The sequence below is a fragment of the Hemitrygon akajei genome, chromosome 29 (assembly GCF_048418815.1).
Source record: "Hemitrygon akajei chromosome 29, sHemAka1.3, whole genome shotgun sequence".
In the NCBI taxonomy this organism is placed as follows: Eukaryota; Metazoa; Chordata; class Chondrichthyes; order Myliobatiformes; family Dasyatidae; genus Hemitrygon; species Hemitrygon akajei.
Genome location: NC_133152.1, coordinates 13767608 through 13794803, shown reverse-complemented (window position 1 = coordinate 13794803; position 27196 = coordinate 13767608). Strand labels below are relative to the sequence as shown.

Below are 27196 nucleotides of genomic sequence, written 5' to 3'. Positions count from 1 at the left end.
TCAGATTCACTACTCTCTTCCTGCTTTCTCCCTATATCCTTTGACATTTTAAGCATTATAATTATATCCAGCTCCTTGATATAAGTTAATTTAATGATTTGGCCATAATTTTATTTCTGTTGAAGAGAATTCCACAATTTCATCAAACTCTGGGAGATGATATTTCTCTAAAATGTATATCCTATATCCTTCAGCCATGTTCACCAAGAATATTTTCCTACTTCTCTATCTAATGCTATCACAATTTTATGTGGCCATGCTATTCTTACAAACTCTTTGAAAGTGGTGTCACAAGTAGATAGGGTCATAAAGATGGCTTTTGGCATATTGATCTTTAATATTCAATGGTTCCATTTAATAAATCAGAGTTTGAGTATAGGAGCTAGATAATATGCTGAATTTGTATATGCCATTGGTGAGGCTAAATTTGAAGTATTGTGTGTAGCTCTCATCATCTACATACAGGAAATATATCAATAAGATTGAAAGAGTGCAGAGGAAGATTGCAAGTATGTTGCCGAGACTTAAGGACCTTTAATCCAATGATCAAAATACTTCAGTATGCATTTGACTTTGCCGTTGATTTTCCGTATACTTTATTATTTCATGTCTACAGAACTACAGCATTTCCCCCATAATTTTGCCTTCTCTCCATCCTTTTTAACTAGTGTGATAATATGCTGAGAAAGTTGATCCGATATCAAAAGAGTGCACCCACTATTTTTAGCATCACTTGTTTGTACTCTGATATATTGACTGTTTAGTAGATGATCAGTATTCTAGAATTGGAGTGAATAAGTTTTACTTCTTTAGAGTTTATGCTAAATCAGGAAGTTGTATGTAAAGCCCAGATTAGGATATATCAGCTCAAAATTTAAGCAGACAGATCAGAGCAACACCAAAGAAATGCTGAATTTCCAGAGTTGTTTTCAGGTGAGATTTTGAATTTATAATAGAAACATAGAACATAGAAAACCTAGAGCACAATACAGGCCCTTCGGCCCACAATGCTGTGCTGAACATGTACTTACTTTAGAAATTACCTAGGGTTACCCATAGCCCGCTACTTTTCTAAGCTCCATGCACCTATCCAAGAGTCTCTTAAAAGACCCCATTGTATCCACTAGTAATCTCAAGAATATTTAAGCGCTCCTGTGACACTGCTGGAGGAAGTGGAGGAGACTTACCACTAGTGTCCCAGACATTAGTGATTCACTTCACTAAAATTATTTGGTCATGAACACATTCTGTGCATGTGTCCTTGCTGTGCGCTGTTGACTGCAGTCTAATCTATATTACATCAGTCTCAGAATAATTTTGTTCCCTGTAGAGTACTTGAAGTTGTAAAAGATATATAAATTATTGAGCTGGAGCTAGTGTTATGTTCTATCTTGCATGATTATACTATTGTTGATCTAGTGGGACAGTGCTTAAGGGCTGCAATATAAAACTGAATACCTGGAAATTTACCTATTTCCATAATTTTTGATGTGGGATTGAATTAAACAGCACTGATGATTATTCTTAGATCAATTAGTGACTGTTGGGAAATTGGCATGGACACATTTTCCATTGGTGTGGTTGATATTTGCTTGGTGTTTGTGTGCAGCTCTTGATGCCATCTGGTGTATGTCAGCTTTTTCTGGATTTACTGACTGAAATTAGCTATTACAGATGCAACTCACAATCTGTGGTTATATCTCATAGTAAACTGTAGAGCAGACAGAAGTTATACATATTATATGTAGGTGGGCTGATTAGTAAGTTCACAGATGACCCAAGAACTGATGTGGTTGTGAATAGTGAGGAGGATTGTCAAAGGATACATTTGGAGTTCAATCTGGATAAGTGTGAGGTGTTGCTGCTTGTGAAGTCAAAAGTAAGAGAAAAGTATACAGTAAATGGCAGGATCCTTAAGATCCTTAATATACAGGGGGATCTTGGAGTGCAAGTCCACATCTTTCTGAAAGTGAATAGGATGGGAAAGAAGGTGCACGGCAAGCCGGGTATGAAAATCAAGTTGCAGTTGCATAAAACTTTAGTTAGGCCACGTTTGAAGTATTGTATGCATTACACGAAGATGTGGGGCTTTGGAGAGGGGGACAGAAGAGGTTCAAAAGGATGTTGCCTATATTAGAGTGAACGATCTACAGCACTATGCAAAAGTGTTATGCACATATATATAGCTAGGGTATCTAAGACTTTTGCACAATATTTATCAACATGGAGTGAGGAATGGCAAAGGTGGAGTGCCATACCAGGCACTAATGAAACAAGTCAAATGTTTTCCACTGTACATCTGTTGAAATTTGCTAGAGACTTTGGTGACATACCAAACCTGCTTAAACTCCTAATGAAGTATAGCTGCTAGTGTGCCTTCTTTGTGATTCTTCATGGTTGTTGGTCCAAGACAATTCCTCTGAGATGATGCCACCCAGGACCTTAAAGCTGCTCACTCTTTCTTCTGCTGACCCCTCAATGATGCCTTGTCTGTGTTCTCCTGACTTCCCCTTCATGAACTTCACAACCAATTCCTTGGTCTTACTGATGTTCAGGGCAATGTTGCTGCAACCTCACTCAGACAGCCAACCTGTCTCAATCCTGTACCATCATTACCTCATTACCATCCGAGATTCTGCCAACAATAGTTACATCATCGCCAAATTTATAGATGGCATTTGAGCTGTGCCTAGCCACACAGTCATGAGTATAAAGAAAGTAGAGCAGTGGGTTAAGCACACACCCTTGAGGTGCATCTGTGTTGATTGTCAGCAAGGAGGAGATGTTATCACTGATCTCCACTGACTGGTGTCCCAATGAGGGAATCAAGGATCCAATTGCAGTGGACAGTACAGAGGCTCAGGTTTTGAAGTTTGTGATTGGTACTGAGAGGATGATGGTGTTGATAAACAATAGATTGATATTTATTGGTATTACTTTGTCTAGGTCATCCAAGGCCAAGTAGAGAGGCAGTAAGATTGCATCCACTGTAGACGTGTTGTGGCAGTAGGCAAATTGTAGCAGCTTAAGGTCCTTATTCAAGCAGGAGTTAATTCAATCCATGACCAACTTCTCAAAGCACTTCATCAAAGTAAATGTGAGTCCTTTCAGGTGACAGTTGTTGAAGCAGCTCACCCTGCTCTTCGTGTCCATTGGATGATTGTAAATCAGGTAGGACCCTCTAACTACTGCAGTGAGAGTTTGAAGTTTTCTACTGCAGTCCAGGGCATTATAGAGGTCCTGTTAGTTGTCAGATACAAATCTATTAATTCTTATTTTTATAAAGGCTGCTTGATACTAAAAGGATTGCCATCAATTTATGTTCATTGATTAATTGTTTGACTGGGAATATTTTGATCAATGTGCACAGTGCTTCAGTAAGTTAAAGTTACAACTTAAGTGTTAGTGGAGGAGATTTCATTGAACAGAATGTAGTTTTTAAATAAATAAACATTTCAAAGAGCATCTGAAAAGACTACAGTGCTTCTTATATCAACACAGTGAAGTTATAACTTTGTTGTTATAACTTTATCTCCATAGGTCACCAGAGAAAGCCAAGAGAGAAGAGTTCCTTGCCTTTCCTTCAGTCGAAAGTCATTTCTGCCCATAATGAGATCAGTGGGTTTTCTGGAGGGAGTTTGTATACTGTGAATGTGAAAAGACTAACTGGTAAATCATTGATCAAGTATTGCTCAACCTGTTTATCTCATTCCTTTGTGTAAGTACAAGACACTTAATGATACATGTACAGTGTAAGTGCACTTTTACACAGGCAGTTGTGTAGACATTCCGTATAGTATACAGAATACATTTTATTCATATATAGCACTATTAATGTATGTAATGAAATAATACAGTTCCTGTATTTTTTGAGTTCTCTATTAAATTCTGGAAAACTATCCATATATTCACTTATGTTTGCTTGCTACGGAGATACATCTTAAAAAATCAGTTAAGGCTTCATGATATTGAATTCATTCAAGTTATAATATTTATGAAACATTTCCAGTTGTTTACTTCAAAGGTACTTGGCACAACCAACACTTTTTATGCATCTGTTGTTGAATCCTTTCAATTTTATGATCTAATTTATTTTATTTGGCTCCTTGTACCCACACCACTGTGCCACTTAATAAAATCATGATTGCTTTATAGCCTGGCACAACTTTGCTGCAAGAACCATATCCCTTGATTCTTTAATATCCAAACAACCTCTCTGTCCCAATCTTGAAAATATTCAGTACCTAAACTTCCGTGGCCCACTTGGGTAAAGGATTCCACATATTCACTCCCTTCCAGATGAAGAGATTTCTTCCCATCTCTGTCCTGAATGGCTTACCATCTCATTTTAGATCATCACTATATATTTTGAGTAAATTGTATATCCTGTACTGGATAGTTATTTTTATCCAAAAATATAGGCGCATAATTATTCACCAAGGGCACAGCTTTATTTCAAATACAGAGAAAATTCTATGTCCTACATGTTTAGCAGAATACCACTGTTGTTATCTTTCAGAAACAACACACGAAGCTTCAATTATTTTGAGTTGCTTTGAAGTGCTATGAATGTGGAGCTACATTAACTTTGTAGACAAATGCGGCAGCCATTTTTCACACAGAAAGATTGCATGACAAAGAAGAAAGATGAATAATCAACTCACCTGACTGGACCCTGCTTCTTCAAAAGCTGCCATAGAATTTTTCGTGGCTCGCTGACACATAATCAAAACCTTAATTACTGTGTGTCTTCAGCATATTGGTATCAAGAAACATGTACATTCACTTCCTTTATAGTCATCTTTCACAAAATCACATGCATTTTTTAGTTTAAATAGCATGCCTCTTTCCTCCTAAACACACACACTCTTTTCACACCATACTTACGCAATATGATGTAGGCTGTAATTATTTAGGATCTGAATGTTTAGATTTTCAAGGGGAAGATTTGTAATATAATCTGACAGTGCCAGTCCTACAATAGAAACTTTGCCTTTGTGAATAGTAGACAGATAAAAGAGATATAAGGCTCTATGAGGTTTCATTATCTCTTCAGTTAATCTATCCAACGTTGGTATTTCCCAGATATACTGCTGGATTTCCCCACAGCTGAGAGTAAATTACTTTTACGTTGGATTTTTCGTAGACTTTTTCATTCCATTGCTGGAATTTTAAAAGGATCATCATTAAATTCATGTGTGTTTGTAGTCAATGCTCACAGGAAAAAAATTAACAAAGTTTATAGTCTCTTAGAAACTATAACAATTTTCACTAATAAGGATTATCTCCCTTTTTTTCATAGTATCAGAAGCTTTGACCATTGAAACATTGAGCTATCTAATTAGTTCCACTGAAAGGTACATAGTAAAAGGAATGAAAAGCAAAAGAATACATTTGCTGCAAGTCTGAAATAGTACTGGAAATACTTAATTGCTCCAACAGCACCTGTGGAAAGAGAAATAGAATCAACATTTTCGAACAAAGCCTCTTAGTCAGAACTGTGAAAGAGATCAAACAAGCTTATTTATGTTAAAGAGAGATTGGTAAAGGATGGGTAGTACAAAGGGAATATCTATGATAGGGGAAGGCTGTGTGGGTTAGCTATGGATAAAATTATCTGGTTAATCAGTTAATGATGGAACTTAGAGCAAGAGAACAGGGGAGAACATTAATAAAAAATTTAAAAGTCCATCAGAGTTATTACGGATTTACAGGTGCTGCCTGGGTTTCCAGCATTTTCTGTTTATATTTAGCATAAAGAGAGTAGCACTTTTGCCCTTGTGAGATCAAGGTTAGTATGTAACCTAACCACATTTACCTTTTATTGTAACATGCCACTTAATATTTTTAGTTATTACAAAGCCATTCATTTCAGAATTATAATTAACAATTAAAATAGCATCAGTAGTAATTTGTGAAAGATAATTTCTATTACTGTTTTCTTTTTAGAAACATAGAAAACCCACAGCACAATACTGGCCCTTCGGCCCTCAAAGTTGTGCCGAATAAGTCCCTACCTTAGAAATTACTAGGCTTACACATAGTCCTCTAATTTTCTAAGCTCCATATACCTATCCAAAAGTCTCTTAAAAGACCTTATCATATCCACCTCCACCACCGTTGCCGGCAGCCCAACTCACCACTCTGTGTAAAAAAAAAACTTACCCCTGACATCTCCCCAGCACCTTAAACCTGTGACCTCTTGACCAACCATTTCAGCCCTGGGAAAAAGCCTCTGACTATCCACATGATCAATGCTTCTTATCATCTTATACACCTCTATCAGGTCACCTCTCTTCCTCCGTCGCTCCAAGGAGAAAAGGCCTGTTTTCATAAGGCATACTCCCCAATCCAGGCAACATTCTTGTAAATCTTCTCTGCACCCTTTTTAAGGCTTCCACATCCTTCCTGTAGTGAGGCGACCAGAACTGAGCACAGTTCTGCAAGTGAGGTCTGACCAGGGTCCTATATAGCTGCACCATTACCTCTCGGCTCCTAAATTCAATTCCAAGATTGATGAAGGCCAATACACCATATGCCTTCATAACCACAAATTCAACCTGCACAGCTGCTTTGAGCGTCCTATGGACTCTGACCCCAAGATCCCTCTGATCCTCCACACTACCAAGAGTCTTACCATTAATACTATATTTTGCCATCATATTTGACCTACCAGAATGAACCACTTCACACTTATCTGGGTTGAACACCATCTGCCACTTCTCAGCCCAGTTTTGCATCCTATCAATGTCCCGCTGTAACCTCTGACAGCCCTCCACACTCTCCACAACACCTCCAACTTTTGTGTCATCAGCAAACTTACTAACCCATCCCTCCCCTTCTTCATCCAGGTCATTTATAAAAATCACAAAGAGTAAAGGTCCCAGAACAGATCTCTGAGGCATTCCACTGGTCACAAACCTCCATGCAGGTCTCTCTTTTTCTGAAAACCTAGTTCTAATTTTTAGACTGCATGATCCTATCCCAGATTCTGCGACCAATATTTTTTTAATCTGCGTTAATATCTGAAAACATCACTCAAAGTAGCTCTTAATCTTCTAATTAACAGGGAATAGAGCCCAATCATCATCCTGTTAAATCTTCCTATGTACTCCAGTACATCTTTCCTCATAGTCTTACAGTCATTTTTTTTCCAAATCCATTTTTCAAGTTGCTGTTCAATTTGCTTAAATCATCCTTTCAGTTACCAAAACATGACAGAGCTTTGTGTTATAAGGAAGTCACCTTCATGCCTCTCTTCAGTCAGTTATTCTGTACATTTTTTTCAGCTAACAGTACACACAGAGCACAGCGTTTGGTGGACCAGGATAGTGAGCTGGCCTCAGTCCTTTTTTCAAGAGCAAGAATTGATAGTTATGGGCAGAAGCAATTGGACAGTGAGGCAGAGGTTATTCGCAGAAGGAAGCTGAACCGGATGATGTCTGTTCGACGGCTTGAGTCTGGCACGCATCTTCAGTCAAAGAGCCATATTTTGGTAAGATACATAGAGTTAAGAATTCCCAACAAAATAATTTTTGATCTTCAAACAATACCTTGAAATTATGTAAAAACAAATAAAAGATAAAATGAATCCAAACTAAATGCTTTCTGAATGTAGAAAAATATTCCATAATCCAACATTAATGATGGAAGGCAGTATCCTGGGATATTTGAGGCTGGACATTTAGAAGTTCACATCCATTCTCAGAAGGTACTCCTGGATTTTGTAGTAATAATCATGGCAATACCAGTGGTATTCACTGTGTGGACTTGATGGTAATTTCTTGATTTCTGTGCTTGTTTTGATTGAATTTAAAATACTGAAGTTGTCTCCAATTCAATGCACCTTCTGAGGCCATGCTAATGATAAGAACTTAAATAGGAGCAGAGGTAGGCCATCTAGCCCATCGAACCTGCTTCTGCCAAAAAGATCATGGCTGATCTAACCATGGACTCAACTCCACCTACCTGCCTTTTGCCCATAACATTTAATTCCCCTACTATGCAAAAAATATATCCAACCTTGTCTTCAATATATTTACTGAGGTATCCTCTGCTGCTTCATTGGGCAGAGAATTCCTCAGATTCACCACTCTGGAAAAAGCAGTTCCTCCTCATCTCCATCCTAAATCTACTCCCCCTGAATCTTGAGGCTATGTCCCCTAGATCTCACCTATGTCTCACCTACCAGTGGAAGCAACTTTCCTGCCTGTATCTTATCTATCCCTTACATAATTTTATATGTTTCTATAAGATCTCCTCCCATTCTTCTGAATTCCAGCGAGTACAGTCCCAGGCGACTCAATCTCTCCTCATAGTCTAACCCACTCATCTCTGGAATCAACCTGGTGAACCTCCTCTGCACTGCCTCCAAAGCCAGTATATCCTTGCTCAAGTTGGGATGACCAGAAATGCATGCAGTACTCCAGGTGCAGCCTCACCAGTACCCAGTACAGTTGCAGCATAGCCTTCCTCCTCTTAAATTCAATCCTAGCAATAAAAGCCAACATTCCATTTGCCTCCTTGATAGCCTGCTGCACTTGCAAACTACCCTTTTGTGATTCATGCACAAGCACCCCCTAGTCCCTCTGCACAGCAGCATGCTGCAATTTTTTTTTTACCAATTAGATAATAATGTGCTCTTTTATTTTTCGTTCCGAAGTGGATGACCTCGCATTTACCAACATTGTACTCCATTTGCCATACCCTTGCCCACTCACTTAACCTATCTATATCTCTCTATAGATTCTCCGTATCTTCTGCATAATTTGCTTTTCCACTCAATTTAGAATCATCAGCAAACTTAGATATACTACACTTCTTCCCTCTTCCAGATCGTTAATGTATATCGTTGACAGTTGCAGACGCAACACCGACCCCTGTGGCACACCACTTACCACTGATTGCCAAACAGAATAACACCCATGTATCCCAACTCTCTGCTTTCTATTAGTTAATCAATCCTCTATCCATGCTAATACATCACCCCCAACTCTATGCATCCTTATGATGTCAGTGATATTCAAATCAGGATGGAGATAATCATGACACTTCATACTTGGATTAATTGCTGTAAATTTCATTACAATTTAAATGCAGCTGAAGATTTAGAGGCAACTCTGAGGAGCTGCAATTTATAAAAAAGATGTAAGACAATAAATATCTGGCAGTAATAACACTTAAGGAATTGATTTAAATAGCACATTAATGTAAAAATGTGTTTTACGATCTATTTAATAGACTTACGATTTTAGAAATTAAAAAAATTGTTTTAAATTAATTGTTAATTTAAGGGATTGTATTAACAAAAACTTTGTTAGATTGTTAATTTTTAAATATATCTTAACTATCTTAAAGATATTTTTGAAATCTACCCAATGACTTACTAATTCAGATATTACATTTTAAATCTATGTTAAAACATTTTTAATTACCCTTGTGAATTTAAATTCTTATCTATATATCAGTGGTGCCACATAAGGCTTTATTTACAAACAAGACGTTTGATGGGCTACAAAATGAGGAACTTGTACAGTACGTGGTGGTGGGACAGGTGGAGTGTTGCATTTCACCTGCAGTGACTTAGAATTCACTGTAAAATCCCCAGAGTCCTGCTAACTTCTATGCATTGCTAGAGACTCTGAATTAAATTCCGAAAGCTCCAGGGGTTCCGAACAGTCTGTAGTCTGTTCTTCTGATCGATAATTTGTGTTCTGCTCCAGGCAAAGCGAGAAGAACGGATTCAGCATGAACGAGACCTACTGCTCATAGAGGCGTATCGTGAGCAAACTAAAGCAGACGCGATCAGCAAGATGTTATCTCAGGCCATTACCACACAGTTCACATTGTACTCCACACTTGGGAATGCAGAGTTTTTTGAATTTACTCTGAAAAATCCTTACAATGTTCAACACACTGTAACAATTGAATGTGAACATCCAGAACTCAGGTATGCTGCTCTTTTGACAACACCATGAAGCCTGGGTTCCAACATCTACCTACTGTAAAAATAATGGTTTAATTAGAATCTAGCTTCTTACTGTTGGCCCCTAGCAAACTTGCTTTGCGAAAGCTATTGACTATAATTTTCTAAAATGAGGATTAAAGTTGGATGTAGGAGATTGGGGAGATTTAAGTTTTTTGTTCAAGAGGCCATATCTAGTGATTATTCATCTGAAAAATGTGCCTAAGTATATGATTTGTATAGTGTTCCTCAACTAAAAAAAGAATATTTTCTGCTCAAGTTATTGCAAATTGCTAGGTAAACATTTCATTGTTCTTTTCAGCCTTTGATTCTTTCCATCCTTTTTTTTAAGTCTTCAGCAAGTGGGTACTCACAAATGTCTCACACAGTAGATGGGGAAAATATCTACTTCAGGTTTCATCAGGCATTCGTGTCTGTCTTTTCTTGGGTCTGAGATTGGAATTTGAATTGGTTTATTATTGTTTACAGGCATCAAGGTACAGTGAAAAGCTTGTTCTATTTATACACTCAACCCTGGAACATCTGGACAGCAAAAATGCATACATCAGGTTGTTCTTTATCAACTACAGTTCGACATTCAGTGCTATCATTCCCTTAAACTTAATTAATAAGCTTCAAGACCTTGGTCTCAATCTTCCATGTGCCATTGGAGCTTCGATTTCCTCACTTGCAGACTCCATTCAGTTCAGATTGGCAACTATATCTTCTCCATAATCTCCGTTAGCACAGGTGCACCACAAGGCTCTGTGCTTAGCCCCTTGCTCTACTCTCTTTATTCTTAGGACTGTGAGGCTAACCACGCTCCAATGTTATATTAAAGCTTGCTGATAACACCACTGCCGTTGGCTGAATCAAACATGATTACAAATCAGCATATAGGAAAGAGAGATTGAAAATCTGGCTGAGTTATGCCATAACAACCTCTCACTCGATGTCAGCAAGACCATGTAGCTGATTATTGACCAGGAGGAGGAAACTGGAGGTTCATGAGCCAGTTCTCATCAGGGGATCAAAGGTGGAGAGCATCAGCAATGTTAAATTCCTCTGTGTTACAATTTCAGAGAATCTGTCCAGGGCTCAGCACATTAGTGCAACTAGGAAGTATGGCAGCACCTCTAATTCATTAGATGTTTGCGAACATTCACTATGTCATCCAATACTACAACAAACTTCTATAGATATGTGGTGGAGAGTATATTGACAGGTTGCATTACAGCCCGATATGGAAGAACCAATGTCCTTGAATGGAAAATTCCAGAAAAAGTAATGGATATGGCACAGTCCATCATTGTATGGGTAAAGGCCTCCGTGCCATTGAGCACAGATACATGGAGCAATATCACAGGATAGCAACATCCATCATCAGGGACCCCCAACCCTCATGTCATGCTCTTTTCTCACTGCTGCCATCAGAAAGGAGGTACAGGAGCCCCAGGACACCCAACACCAGGTTCAAGAACAGTTATTATCCCTCTAACATCAGGCTCTTGAACCAGCTACACTTGCCCAGCACTGTTCCCACAACCAATGGATTCGCTTTCATCTCGTTCTCGATATTTGTAGCTTATTTATTATTATTATTTGAGTTTTCTCTTTTTATTTGCACAGTTTTGTTGTATTTTGTACATTTGTCATTTGTTCACCCTGTTGGGTGTGATCCTTCATTGATTCTATTATGGTTCTTGGATTTACTGAGTGAGTGAGTGATGTCTCTGTCGGTCTGGGTCAACCATGGATGTTGCATCCCAGCTGTCCAGATATACCAGCCTGGGCAGTATGATATGGAAAACAAGCTGTTGCCCATGTAGCAAGCTCCATCTCTCCATATATCTGATAAGTCCAAAGGAGCGGCAAAGACTGACACAGTTTGGTACCAGCAGTATTGCTAGATTTGCCAGTCAGTTTTGAACTCAATGTAGGGACTCCAGTTTAGGGATTCCAGCTCTGAATTTTTCACTTGGGGTTTACTCCTGAAGCCTTCCCCATGTTTTGGTATAGCTGCAAGGTAGTGGAGGTTTGAGATCAGAATTTTCCTTCTCCTAGACGAACTCCCAACCACAGCTGACAAGCCCCCATCTGCCTGAAGTGAGGCGCCATTAACCCACCTTTGCCCTGAGAATGCTTGCAAGAAAACAAATCCTAGGGTTCTATATGGTGACAGATATATACTTTGATAATAAATTTACTTTTTTTGAAATCAATACACAGTGCATTGCAGTACAACAAGGTAAATAATAACATGCAGGGAAAATGCAGTGCAGTTAAGATAATAAGATGCAAGATGATTATGTGGTAGATTGTGAAGTAATGAGTCCATCTTATCATACTAGGAAATCATTTAATAGTCTTATAACAGCAAGGTAGAAGCTGTCCGTGAGCCTGGTGGTATGCGCTTTTAGACTTTTGTATCTTCTGCTTGATGGAAGGGGGAATAAGAGAGAGTTTCTAAGGTGGGAGGGGTCTTTGATTGTGCTGACTGCTTTATGGAATATTGTAAAAATATAAGGGTTATCCACTTTGAGAATTAAAAGGAAAACTACATCATAAAGGACTCCTCCCATCCTGCGCACGGACTGTTTGATCTGCTTCCGTCTGGTAGGCGCTTCAGATCCCTCCAGACTAAGACTAATAGGCACTGGAGAAGTTTTTTCCCTACTGCGGTCACTTTGCTGAACAGTTAACTGCCGGTTAACTGTCGGCTAACTATTACTTGGATTGCACTACCTGTATGTATAATCTATATTTTCATTTATATTTATCATTATTATTGTTATGAGCAGAGAGACAACATCTGCCGGAAGTAAATTCCTTGTATGTGCATAGTTACTTGGCGATTAAAGTCTGATTCTGATTCTGATTCTGATTTTTTATGATGAGAGTAGGGAAGGTGTTGGAGTTCAAAGAGAGTTGGATGTCGTTGAATACAAATCACTGAAGTTAGTGCACAGACACAGAAAGGGGATTTCATTGCAGCATGTGAAATGAAGAGAGGGAAGGTGTGGGGATGATGTTTTACCTGGTTACATTGAACAGAATCAGGAGACACAATCTTAAAAAAGGAGATGTACAGAATAGAACTAAGTAGAAATTGTTCACGGAAGGTAGTGAATCTTTGAAGTTCTGTCCCCAGGAGGGCTGTGGACATTCAGTTAGTAAGAATATTCATTTCAGAGCCTAATACAGTTTTTGATATGAAGGGAAGATGTGGGTTTAGTGGATGAAAGAAGTTCTGAGGTAAAGGACCAGCCAAGATATTATTTGAGTGCTGAATGGCTAATAATGGTTCTTTTTATTAATTTGTTTTATTCTTGCATTGTTTCAAGTGTCATTGTGAACAGCAGAGAATGGAAGTACTTCAAGAACCTCACCAAAGTATTGACCCCGTTGGAAGAGGACATGTTCCATCTTGATGGAGGTGTGCAGTACCCAAAAATCTACCTGCGACCCAAAGAGACTGTATATATCCCGTTTAAATTTCAAACCTTCAGTGCTGACCATTCTGTTCCCCCACAGGTACAGCTTAACCTTTATTTTTTGACATCTGGCTTTTTTTTGGAATCTTGTTTCCTTTGTTTTGGCTTAAATCTATTTTTATTAAGTTCAAAATTAATATCAAGTAAGGACAGCATAATATTGATTAACTTTGTCTAGTTCAACTGCTTGTCTGTGTTGAGATTGCAGAGATCGATGGTTGCATTAGAAATACTATAGTAAATTGAAAATGGATTTTGAGGCCCTCAGAGTCAACTGTGGATGTTGCCTCCTAGCTGCCTATGTGATATGCAAGCCAGGGCAGTGCAATGTGGAGAGTAGACAGTTACCCATGCAACAGGTTCCCCCTCTCCATGTAGCTGATGCAATTTGGTATCAGTGATGTCACAGGAGTTGCCAGTCAGTGTTGAACTCAATGTAGGACTACCCTAGGGATTCCAGCTCCAGATTTTTCCCGGTGTTTACTCCCAAAGCCTTTCCCATGAGTGGGTATAGCCACCAGGCAGCAGAGGTTTGAGGTCAGAGCTTTCCTTCTCATAGATCAGCTGCCCACCATGGCTGACGAGCCCCATTTGCCTGAAGCGAATGGTTTTAAGGTGCCAGTAAACTGCCTTTCCCTTTCTCCTATCAGTATAAATGTTTCCACTGGGCTTAGTAGTGAAAGACAGGAGTTGGGCTTGGCTGTTAGAGGCTATTTGAGATAGACGCCATTGGGAGCATTTCTGTAGTGGGAACTTACCCCACTACCTCCCCTGCTATGACATTTTTAAGGAAGCAAGGACCTTAAGGACTTAAATGTAAAGGTCCCCATCAGAGTACATTGGACAACAATTTCTTTCGAAAGCGTTGCTTCCTCAGAGTATTTTTTTTTTGTTTATGATAGATCGCTTGAAGCTGAGCACAAATATAATTTTAGACTACTTGTATCATGTAGGAATTTGGAGAAACAAGAAATTAATTTTTACTGAATATAAGTAATACTGAATATGTTTAATTGCATAATGGTGCTGATGCTTTGCAATAGTTCAACTAAGCTAAAAATGTTTTGTTAATAATTTTCGTTTGTACTTAGTGTCTGAGGCTTCTAACTTAAACATCCAACAATAATCAGTCAGCACTGATGGATTCCAGTTGCCCTGATACCATTTCTCCATGACCCCAATGTCTTGGTGAAACCTTTCACCCTGCTCGTCACTGACAGTGCCAAAATTTGCAGGGAAGAAGACTAAATGGGAATGTAGAAAATGAATCTTTAGTGACATGTTGCATTTAGATAGATAGATAGATAGATAGATAGATAGATACTTTATTCATCCCCATGGGGAAATTCAACTTTTTTCCAATGTCCCATACACTTGTTGTAGCAAAACTAATTACATACAATACTTAACTCAGTAAAAAAAAATATGATATGCATCTAAATCACCATCTCAAAAAGCATTAATAATAGCTTTAAAAAGTTCTTAAGTCCTGGCGGTAGAATTGTAAAGCCTAATGGCATTGGGGAGTATTGACCTCTTCATCCTGTCTGAGGAGCATTGCATCGATAGTAACCTGTCGCTGAAACTGCTTCTCTGTCTCTGGATGGTGCTATGTAGAGGATGTTCAGAGTTATCCATAATTGACCGTAGCCTACTCAGCGCCCTTCGCTCAGCTACCGATGTTAAACTCTCCAGTACTTTGCCCACGACAGAGCCCGCCTTCCTTACCAGCTTATTAAGACGTGGGGCGTCCCTCTTCTTAATGCTTCCTCCCCAACACGCCACCACAAAGAAGAGGGCGCTCTCCACAACTGACCTATAGAACATCTTCAGCATCTCACCATAGACATTGAATGACGCCAACCTTCTTAGGAAGTACATTCGACTCTGTGCCTTCCTGCACAAGGCATCTGTGTTGGCAGTCCAGTCTAGCTTCTCGTCTAACTGTACTCCCAGATACTTGTAGGTCTTAACCTGCTCCACACATTCTCCATTTCATGGTTTTGTACACTTGAAGCATGTTGTCAACCAGCTACAAGTATTTGGTGCTCTATAGTCACCAAGAAAAGTTTCAACAACACCCTTGACTGCCTTCCATGAGATTTTCTCCAGTTCCACTAGAAGTTCTTTGAATTGCCTGTCATTGATGACCTATTTGTGATTTGTGGAACAATGAAAATACCTTCCTTAATCTTGGCAATGGTTGTTCTGATTTGAATGATGAATTGAAATAACAAATATAAGTGATTTCAAAAGAATGGTGCATGATACGGAAATTGCATAGTGATTTTCATGATCAGCAGCCAAAAATCCGTAAGATACACCCAGAAGTATTTAGGAAGCAAAATCTTTGTTGTCCAGTGGTGTCAAAACGTCTTAAAACAGTGTACTCAATAAATAATTTCAAAGTTTAGTAATTATTATAATGTTGGGAATTAAATTACCGAAGTATCAGAGTATGGGTGAGTGTAGTTTTATTATTTCCAATCATGCTTATTTTACTGTAATCTCTGTTGGGTGGTATATATTTGTATAAGTTGGGTAATATCAGAACTTAACTTAGTTCTACTGTACTTGTGACTGAATTTCAAGGCACAGTGTGCTGAATGCTAAAAGGTAGGGTGGGTGGTTGAAGGAGAGATGGAACAGTGTGAGAAGACCAGCAGTACAGTATTTCTATTTAATGAGCTACCTTATTTGACTGGAGTTTGCAGTTAGTGCCCCACTGCCACCAAATCCAGATGTTGGAGGGTCTATCTTACTACTCCTTAGGCCTTGAATGGAAAAGGAAAAGCTCTATCCCCAAACCTCCCCAACAAAAAAAAATCTATCTTTTCCAGCTGACAAGATAATCTAGTTTTCTGCATCTGTTTGAAATTTAGAAGTATTGTAAACTAATAAACATGAAATAAAGAAGTAAAATCCTCTAAACATTTTGAAAAATCATCTAAGGATAATTTGAAGCAAGTTTAATAAGAAATACAAATAATTTTAAAAGATTTTTTGCCCTCAATCTGCCTTGCTGCAGTGAGTAAGTACAGTCTCCATTGATGCAATGGTCTGCAGATCCTGGGCAAACTCTAACATGTTTTTTTTTGGAACCCAGTAGACCTTGGGAACATTAAACTGAAAGGACCTATTTTCTACAGGAGAGAAGTCAAGGACTAAAGAGCCATGGATTTATATTAATTAATTAATTAATTAGAGGAATATTGAGCAAAAATGTTTGACTCAAGTGGTCAGGGCTTGGAATTTACTACTTGTAAATATGGTGAAGGTAGAATTCATAATTGTTTAATGATTACCCGGAAAACACTAAAAGGAAGGACAAGGACAGCAATGTAGCACAGGTGGTAAAGCCACTTTCTCAGAACTTCAGCAACCCAGCTTCAATCTTGATCTCTGGTGCTGTCTCTATAGAGTTTGTACGTGCTCCCTACAACTGTTTGGGTTCTTCCTTAAACCTGAGGGTTGCAAGGTAAATTCTCCCATATGTCTAGGTGTGTGGTAGAATCTGGGGTGAGTTGATGGGAATGTGGGGAGAATAAAGTGGGTTAGGGTAAGATTGGTGTAAACATGGGAGCTTGATGGTTGGCATTATCTGTTCGTACTTGGTTTAGCCTGAACTATATTAAATGTGATGAGGAACACAAACTCATTAATTAATGATAGTCTACAATACAGGTCTGAATTTGACTGATACTCTTCAGCTTTTCAGGGTGTCTGGTGAGAGCCACTTGATTCTTATTGATCTTCTATGATTTGAGATTGCTGAGGAACAATAGTAAATTATGCATGAGGTATAAAGTGCTTATATGATTGAACAAAGTGAGGCTCAGTTTCTTCCCACTGCCTGCTAACTATGAAATGTTCATTGTTTCAACCCAGTGATGCAGAAAACTAAGCACTGGGAGCAGCTAATTAACATGCACTGAACTGAACAGGCTTCTGATGTGTGTAATTTGATATGGATTCAGAGACGCGATGGAAAGCACACAAAATTCCCTAGAATCAACGTGAATGGAAGCTTCCTCGATGGTGCAATTTGGAGAGCAGGCTCTGCATCACACTAAATTATATATTTCCTCACCAAGCTATCAGGGGATGTAGTATTTAAATGTTAATATGTGGTTTACTCAGACGAGGTTTCTGCTTTCAAGATTTTCTTCAGCGAAGAATGCCGATTTATTGCAATTCTGATTTTCTTTTAGTTCTAAACATTTTTTTGTGTGAAAGAAGTTTCATTTAGAACAATCGTGGGCTTCAAAGACTTCATGGGGCATAGATCGGTACAGCACAAAAGCAGCTCCTTCAGTCCACAATCAGATCTTAGTATGTAACAGAGCAGGCTCAAAGGATGGCATGGCCCATTTCTGCTCATAATTTGTATGTTTGTACATAAACAGCAAACAAGGTTGGAATTTTCAGCTAAGCTGTAAGTCTCAGCACATGACCTGTATGGATGGGACTCATAGAATCCTATATCACATAGCAGTAGGATGCAGGTTCAAACCAGTGTTTCTGCAGTATGTTATATCTCACCCTGAGACTGAGTTACAGACTAAGCAGAGCCCCCCCCCCAGAAAAAAATCAGGCTTGTACTGCATTGCTCACTGACAGCACATCAGGAAATTGTTCTTTTACTGCTGCTCTGAACTTACACTTTCCTTGTTGTTGAGGTTAACAAAGGTGGAAATTGTTGTCCATAGATATTGAGTCACTGTAGTTCTGCCATTTACTTCTGCCTGACTGCCTGATTATGCAGTAATAGCAAAGGACTTAGGAGCAGAATTAGATCATTCGGCTCTTTGAGACACATTGCTAATAGCCAAGTCTTTTCCAGCAGAGACTTGGCTTTCAACAATATGTCTACTATTATGACAGAAATTACTAAGTTGATACAGGCAAGTGAAGAAAACAATAGATAAAAACTATTTTTCTCATGGCTAACCTCTGTAAATGTGTTATTTTTTTCTCAGGGTCCAGATAATGGGAGTTTTTCTAGAAAGAATCTGATTAATCAGGATAAGTCCAGCACAACCAAGACAATCCAAGTATGTATCATCTCGTCAATAGTTTGTTTCTGAATGTACACTGTTGTTTTAACTCATAAACTCTAGCTGTGTACTTGTGTGTCTGCTATGTATTTTTCATCTGGTGGTGTGAAGAATAGCAGTTCTTGAATTCAATCAATTTGATCATGCTTTCAGTTTGAAATCAAAGTACATATCTGTCACCGAATACAGTACTGCACAAAAATCTTAAGCACATATATATAGCTACAGCGTCTAAGACTTGCACAGTACTGTATTTGTCAATGTGGAGTGGAGAGTGAGTTTGTAGATCTGGCGAGAGCAAAGGATGTTGGGAATGGCGAGGGTGGAGCACCACGGGAGGGGTGTGGAGGTGAAGGAGTGTCATGGCCGGGGTAGTGCAGGTGCGGGTACACCCAGCCCCTAGACATCAAGTAAAGTCATTTGATTCTAAAGAATTGGTTTATTGATCATTAAAGTATGTCTCTCTGATCCTTTCCACTCCCTCTTCTCCCAATTCCCCTTTTCCCAACCATGATTCCCCCTCTCCCTGACCCCTTCCTATTTGCAATCCACATTAGAGACCCATATCAGAATCAGTATATCATCACTCACATACAGTATGTCATGAAATTTGTTTTTTTTTGCGGTAGCAATACAGTGCAATACATAAAATTACCACAGTACTGTGCAAAAATCTTATGCACCCTTGCTATATATATGTGCTTAAGACTTTTGCATAGCACTGTACGTACAATCCTAAGATTAGTTTACTTGCAGGCATATCCAAGAAACAGAATCTGTGAAAGACCACACCCAACAGGGTGGACAAACAGCCAATGTGTAAAAGGCAGCAAACTGTGCAAATGAAAAATTTAAAATAATAAATAAGCCATAAATATCGGGAACATGAGATGAACAGTCCTTGAAAGTGAGTGGGAAGAGTTGGGGAAGAGTTCAGTGATGGGGTGAGTAAAGTCGAGTGAAGTTATCCCCACTGGTTCTACAGCCTGATGGTTTAGGGGTAATAACTGCTCCTGAACCTGGTGGTGTGGGTTCTGAGGCTCCTGTACCTTGATGATGGATGATGCTTCCCTGCGACAATGCTCTGTGTAGATATGCTCAATGGCGGGGAGGGGGGGAGGGTTTTTTTTATCCATGATGTGCTGGGCCATATCCACTACTTTTTGTGGGATTTCTAGGACTGAAACAAAGTCAAACCCACAAAGTTGTTCAGTCAGTTTTTTTGCAGACTAAGAGTTCAGTTCATACCTAAAAAAAACTCTTTTATATTTATTGTGGGTGCTCTAGTTAATTGTCCTATTATCTGAAAGTTGACAATAATTATCCAACATTAATAAAATCCACCACAGCATTAGATATTATAATCATTGCGACAAAAGCAAAATAATGAGTTGAATTGACTTTATTTCTTACATCCTTCACATGCATGAGGAATAAAAACCTTTATGTTACATCTGTCTAAATGTGCAATGTGCAATCATAGTAATTTATAATAAATAGAACAGTCAATGTAATATACAGTACACTCAAATCAGCGTGAGTTCATCAGTTTGATGGTCTGGTGGAAGAAGCTGTCCTGGAGCTTGTTGGTCCTGGCTTTTATGCTACAGTACCGTTTCCCGGATGGTAGCAGCTGGAATAGATTGTGGTTGGGGTGACTCGGGTCCCCAATGATCCTACAGGCCCCTTTTTACACACCCGTCTTTGTAAATGTCCTGAATTGTGGGAAGTTAACAACTACAGATTTGCTGGGCTGTTCGCACCACTCTCTGCAGAGTCCTGTGATTGAGGGAGGTACATTTCCCATACCAGGCGGTGACGCAGCCAGTCAGGATATTCTCAATGAATATGTTCACGACGCTGGAAGAACTCAGCAGGTCAGGCAGCATCTGTGAGAAAAGAGTAGCCAACGTTTCGGGCCGAGACCCTTCATCTTCATCAGGAATCAGGAATCACCCTTCCTGATGAAGGGTCTAGGCCTGAAACGTTGGTTACTCTTTTCTCACAGATGCTGCCTGACCTGCTGAGTTCTTCCAGCGTCGTGTACGTATTCTTTAATCCACAGCATCTGCAGTTGTATTTTTGTGTTTTGAGGATGTTCTCAATTGTGCCCCTGTAGAAAGTTCTTAGGATTTGGGGCCCATACCAAACTTCCTCAAACATCTGAGGTGAAAGAGGTGCTGTTGTGCCTTTTTCACCACACAGCTGGTGTGTACAGACCACATGAGATCATCGGTGATGTGGATGCTGAGGAACTTAAAGCTGCTTACCCCCACAATCCCAGATCCATTGATGTCAATAGGGGTTAGCCGGTCTCCATTCCTCCTGTAATCCACAACCAGCTCGTTTGTTTTTGCAACATTGAGGGAGAGGTTGTTTTCTTGACACCACTGTGTCAAAGAGATGACTTCTTCCCTGTAGGCCACCTTGTTATTGTTTGAGATAAGGCCAATCAATGTGTCATTGGCAAATTTAATTAGCAGATTAGAGCTGTGGGTGGCAATACAGGCACGGGTATACAAGGAGTAAAGGTGGGGACTCAGTATGCAGCCCTGAGGGGCTCCTGTATTGAGAGTCAGAGGGTTGGAGGTATGGGAGCCCACTCTTACAATCTGCTGGCTATCTGACAGGAAGTCTAGGATCCAGCTGCATAAGGCAAGGTCAAGGCTGAGGTCTCTGAGCTTCTTGTTGAGCCTGGATGGAACTATGGTGTTGAATGCTGAACTGTAGTCCAAGAACAGCATTCTCACATAAGTATCCTTCTTCTCCAGATGTGTAAGGACGGTATGTAGAGCTGTGGCTATTGCATCATCTGTCGATTGGTTGTGTCAGTTGGCAAATTGTATGGGATCCAGTTTGGGTGGTAGCAAGCTGCAGATGTAATCCTTGACCAGCCTCTCAAAGCATTTACTTATTATTGAGGTGAGTGCGACATGACGCCAGTCGTTCAGGCGTATTACCTAGGTCTTTTTAGGTACAGGAACAATGGTGGACAATTTGAAGTAGAAGGGCACTCTACACTGGGAGAGGGGGAGATTAAAAATGTCAGTAAACACTCCTGCCAGTTGTGCTGTGCACATCCTGAGTACTTACCCTGGGATCCCGTACTGTCACACAGCCTTGCTACTGTGCACTCGTTGGAAACATCTGTGTACTCAGCCTCAGAGATGACCAGGTTGCAGGTTGTAGCAGTGGCTTTCCTCGGAGGCTCAGAGTTAGCGACATCGAACCGAGCATAAAAGCGATTGAGTTCAACTGGGAGAGTGGCCACGATTTTGGCGGCACTACAACGTTTGGCTTTGAAGTCTGCGATGGTATGCAGCCCTCACCACAAGTCACGTGTGCTATTTGTTGTGAATCTTGACTCAATCTTGTCCCTATATTGTTGTTTTCCAGTCTTGATAGCTTTGCACAGATCATAGCTGCTTTTCTTGAGCTCTAGTTGATCGTCAGTGATGTAAGCTCGATGTCGCGCTGTAAGTGCTGCTCGCACGGAACTACTGATTCAGAGTTTCTGGTTCAGGAAGACCCAGACTGACTCCTGGGGGACAACATCATTAATAAACTTTATGGAAGACATTCCAGTCAATGTCATCGAAACAGTCCTGCAGTATGGAGGTCGATTGATTGAATCAACAGTGGACAGTTTTAACTATGGCTGCCTGTTGTTTCAGCTTCTCCCTGTACATCGGCAAAAGCAGGATCAAAGAGTGATCTGATTTTCCAAAAGCTGGGTGAAGGAGAGTTTTATAAGCGTTACAGAAGTAAGACATGAATTCTGGAAATAATCAGCATGTTTGGCAGCATCTGTGGAAAGTGAAGAGTTAATATTTCAGGTCAATGACCCTTCATTAAAATTTGAAATACTTTGACATCTAGAACAAAAGGGATGGCCCATAAATGTTTTAAGAGATTAAAGGATACAGCAAATATCCTGTAAGTTAGAAGTTTTGTTTGTTGTGTACCATCTACAGGATGAATAGATGGTTGTTGTACCATCTACAGGATGGAGCATTGCAGTTTATGTGACTTCAACAGTAGTTCCCAAACCTTCAATTGTTATTGCTTGGAAGAATGGTCGCAGGTGTAAAAGTTAGCACCATTGAAAGATTACCCTCCAAATTATACATCATGTTGATTTGAAAGTAAATTATTTAATCTTCAAGAGAAGTTCAAAAATCCTGGAGCAACCAACTTAACAGGACTTTATTGATATTTTAATAGAGTCATCACCACATTTTTAAGTTTTGTTAAAGATCGGCACCTGATGTTTGTCCAACCAGAAATAAATATATTCTGGGGTGGAATGTAAATCACTTAATTTGGAGGAAGTGTATTGTGGAGTGTATAAGATTTTTCTGAAATTGTATATCTGGTTGTCTTTGAAGTACTTAATCAAAAAATGCTATTCCTCCATCTTGTTTTAAGTCTTTGTGGAATAGTTCATGAAGCATTGATCTGAGTAGGAAGGAGATTTAAAGTGTCAGAACCAGTTCTTTTGTACTGTTACGGATTCAGCAACAATAGATATATAAGTGAGGCAGGGTTTTTTTTTATAACAAATAAAACATTTATTAAACACTGAAAAACAAACCCCAAAAGTAAACAAATGACTAACGCAACTGGAAGTCAGCTGCTGTGCGGCAGCTTAAACAGTTCTTAAAGGGATAAAGCGAAAACAGTTCTTAAAGCAATGCTGCAAAAACAGTTCTTCAAAGTAATACTGCAAACATTCAAAATGCTTACAGTCCATTAAAGGAGAGACTTTTTTTAGATGATTTAAATTCTCTTTCACGTCGTGTTGTTGCGGTTCCCAGTCGAACTATACTTTTCCCGGAGAATTTACGAAGATGAAAATGAAACGGCTTAAAGGCACTGACCTTTCCTTGATGAAACTGTGCACCAAACCTTTCTGCACTTATCGCAGGGGCTAACAAGGGCACAGCCAATGAATTCCTTCTGAATGAGGATCAAACAAGGTCAAACCTGTTTCACCATCGAAATCGACTTTCCTCGATCTTTTAGCTCCCAAACTCTGATCTTCACTCTCCACTGATTTTTAACTGGCAGTATTATAAAGAAACTGCTGGCAATGACCTTTTAAACTTTAGGCATTAAATAAAACTCCACCTTTCAATGGAACTACATCATAATATTGGACCACGCAGTAGTAGCATGGAGTCAAAATGGCAAATCCAGCCACGAACTGGCCCTCCTCACAGAGAGGGGTCCTCCTTTTATACCCTGTTGAAAAAACTGTCACATGACCTCTACTGGCGGGAAAATGATGTCACTCCACCATCACAAGACCATTACCTTTGGTCCAGTATAACTTCAACACCATTGTCACGTGACAAGTACAAGATGCCCACGGGTACGTAACAGTACATTTGCGGAATCAGCAGAGCAGATTACAAAGTAATCACTTGATGTTCATTGGATCTCCCAGTGTAGAAGAAACCATATCTTTAATAGTTATAATGGTAAGCTAAGTTGAAGAAGAGACAAATGAATCATATGTTCTCCTGGAGAGAATGTTTGGGATCCTGGATGGTAGACTGTGAGGAGGCCAAAGGACAGGTAGTGCATCTCCTCTGCTCATATAGCAAGCTATCTTAGGAAGAAATATAACAGATCAAAGATCCTGTCAACTATAAAAGTATTATAAATATTATACTTGGTTTAATTATTGTAACCATTCATTTATAGCTTCCTTATAAATTGTAAATGTAATTGCAATATTATTTATTTAGTCAACGAAATTAGTTGTCAATAATTAATTAATTAAATCAGTTAAATCGCATAGGACACCAAGTATTACCTCCTAACACGTTGAAATCAAAGTTATAGTTTGAGGATGGTACTGGTTCCATATGAGGAAATACTCCATTCAGTTTGTGCATGGTAGTATCCGTCAATAAACAGTGAAATGAATGTTGAATAAATTTTAGTTATGTTGAAAGAGAGAGGAATATTATCCACTGCCCTTTGCAGTGTGATGCTATAGAATATTAATTACCTTTGTGTGCTAGTAGGCTTTCTAAATCATGGCAGTAGTGGTCTCACTTGAACAAATTGCGATGAATGATAAATAGCTAGAATTTGTACATTTTATTTCTGTAAACGGTGTAAGAAAGATTTCGCAAGGGAAACCCACTGGTAGATTTGGCTCTGGTCAACAAAACTTCAAATTGTAATTTTGTATTGTCTGAGGTTCATTGTATTTTCTTAATTTTTAAAATAAATTACAATGAAGTTTTCCCTAATTTTATTGCAGGTTTATTTTAAGATAGAAAACCAGAAGCCAATTGCCATCCTATATGTAAATGTTGAAGCTCAGCCATATGTAATTGATCAGACGTTCCGCTTGTACCATCCTGAACTAACATTTCTGAAGAAGTCAATCCGCCTTCCTCCACTGCATATACTGAAAGGTATTGTTATTCTACTCTATTCAATACATTTTCCATTGAACGCATTAAAAATGTTTCTTCCTTAATATTGAAGTAAAATCCCCATGATTGTAATGGTGTTAACAAAGTGACATAGAATAAGTTTAGTTTCATGTGGTCACATATACATTCTTGCCTTTTCCATAGTATTATTTATTTTGCCTACATGCCCACAAAGCCTGCATGGAATAGGTTGGTAGAACCAGAAAGTTGGGCTGTCATAGTTATGGCTAAGCAGCTGGCTGTGTAATGTATTTCCCATTTTTCAGCATTATTTCATTGTTTCCAATGATTTCACTGTGAAAGGAGAGCTTTAACTATATGGTCCATATGCTGTATAAAACAAACACAATTCCTTAATTACGCAAATGGCTGTTAAGAGTCGATGTGATGATTTAAACACAGGGCACTGGATTGGCACTTCATCATTTGAATTACAATGGAATTTGCAGAACAGAAGTAGGCCATTCAGATCAGCTATTCTATGATAGTAAGTGTGCTGCACATGAGCTTTCTTTAAAAGGCATCTAACTCAATCACCTATTTTCTCCTTCATGTACTTAACTAGCACTGCATTTATAACATGCATCTGTGCTCTTTGCTTTATATAGTCCATTTTTAAAATTCCAAACCAGATATTGAATAGCAAGTGTTGTGACTTTTCTTTGGCTAGATTTGGCCAAAAAACTTCCAGTTTATTCATAATTTCCTCGTGCTAGAAATATTTTCTATTTATTACCCATCAAATCTCTTCATTACTTTAAATCATTTATTAGGTCATTCTTCAACCTTCATTTTTCAAAAATTCCAAGTTCAGGTCTGTTCATTTATTTTTTGATGGTAATAACCTTTCAGTTCTGTGTTCACTCAGGTGAATCATATTTGTGATTTATCCATATTTTCTTTCCCTTTTGTAATGTGGAGACCAGAAGTAGTCTAACCCCTGCTCCTGATAAATGTAAACTAACTCAGACAAAAAATTGCCAAAGCTGGAAACCTGAAACTAAAACAAAGTTTCTGAAACATTTATCAGGTCAAGCATGCACACCAGTGCTAAGAGAAACGGTGTCAACATTTTGCATTAGCAACGTAAGAGTATATGAAAATGGAGCAGAAGGAGAGTATTTCCCTCTTTGAGTCTGTTCTTTTTTCTCCAACAGAACCATGGCAAATATTCTACTTCAAATACTCAACCCCCATCTCCTTTGATTCCTCTAGTATCCAGTTATCTAGCAGCATCTTCTTGAGTAGAGTCAATGGTTGAATCTCCATACAGCTCCAGTGTGAAGAACTGAAGAATTCTCCACGCTCTAGGCAGAAATGTATTCTCATTTGACTCCAAATTACCATCTCACATTTCTAAGCTCCTTAGCCTGCGGAATACTCTTCCCTGCATCTCCACTATTAAACCTTACAGTATTCTGTACACTTCAGTGAGGTCACCTGCCCTTCTAAACTCAAAAGAATAGAGGTGAAGCCTACTCAGTATGATCTCATATGTCAGTCTTGCCATTCCCAGAAACCAGTCACTGAATCTTCATTGTATTCCACTCTGTTGCAATTATATCCTTCTTTCGACATGGATACCAAAATTTTACACCATACTCCAGCAGGCATCTCACCAGGCCATTATTATATATAATTGCAATAAGGCATCCTCACTCTTGTACTCAAATTCTTTTCAACAAATTCAAAAATATTATACCTGTTTGCTTTTCAAATGCTGTTACAGCTCCATGTTTGCTTATAGCGAGTAATGTACAAGTACACACAGGTTTCTTTGATCAATGACATTTCCCAACCTTTCATACTAAAAAAAATTAATATTTTTTCATTATAAAGTGGAACAGCTCACATATTTGGTTCTGTAGTTTTTTGTGTTTTCTTTCATGAAGACATACAATTTTTTCCCTTCATTTCCCTTCTAGTTCCTTGCTTCCCATTGTATGTCCTTCAGTCTCTGTTGGTAAAGAACCCACATTTGCTCTTGCTAGTTCTTTATCTTCTTACAACTTTCACTCTCCCAAATACATGTGACTTGTTTATGTGATTTTCGATTTCTAATAATACTTCCAAAATTGGAATCAAATTTACTATCACTGATATATGATATCAAACTTTTTTTCAGCAGCTGTATAGTGCAAATACATGAAAATCTATAAATGACAAAAAATGAAATAGTGCAAAACAAAAAGGAACAATGAGGTAGTGTTCATAGGGTAACTGACC

General features: G+C 38.8%; 1 protein-coding gene across 1 annotated transcript in view; it reads left to right on the top strand.

The window, feature by feature from the left end:
- Positions 1-27196, top strand: part of nphp4 (nephronophthisis 4) — a 381887-nt gene that overhangs the window by 324023 nt on the left and 30668 nt on the right. Inside the window, exons 18-23 of the mRNA XM_073031685.1 lie at positions 3541-3669; positions 7290-7495; positions 9723-9949; positions 13309-13498; positions 18438-18512; positions 24793-24949. Coding sequence (XP_072887786.1) covers positions 3541-3669; positions 7290-7495; positions 9723-9949; positions 13309-13498; positions 18438-18512; positions 24793-24949 — 984 coding nt within the window. The remainder of the gene's footprint in view (positions 1-3540; positions 3670-7289; positions 7496-9722; positions 9950-13308; positions 13499-18437; positions 18513-24792; positions 24950-27196) is intronic.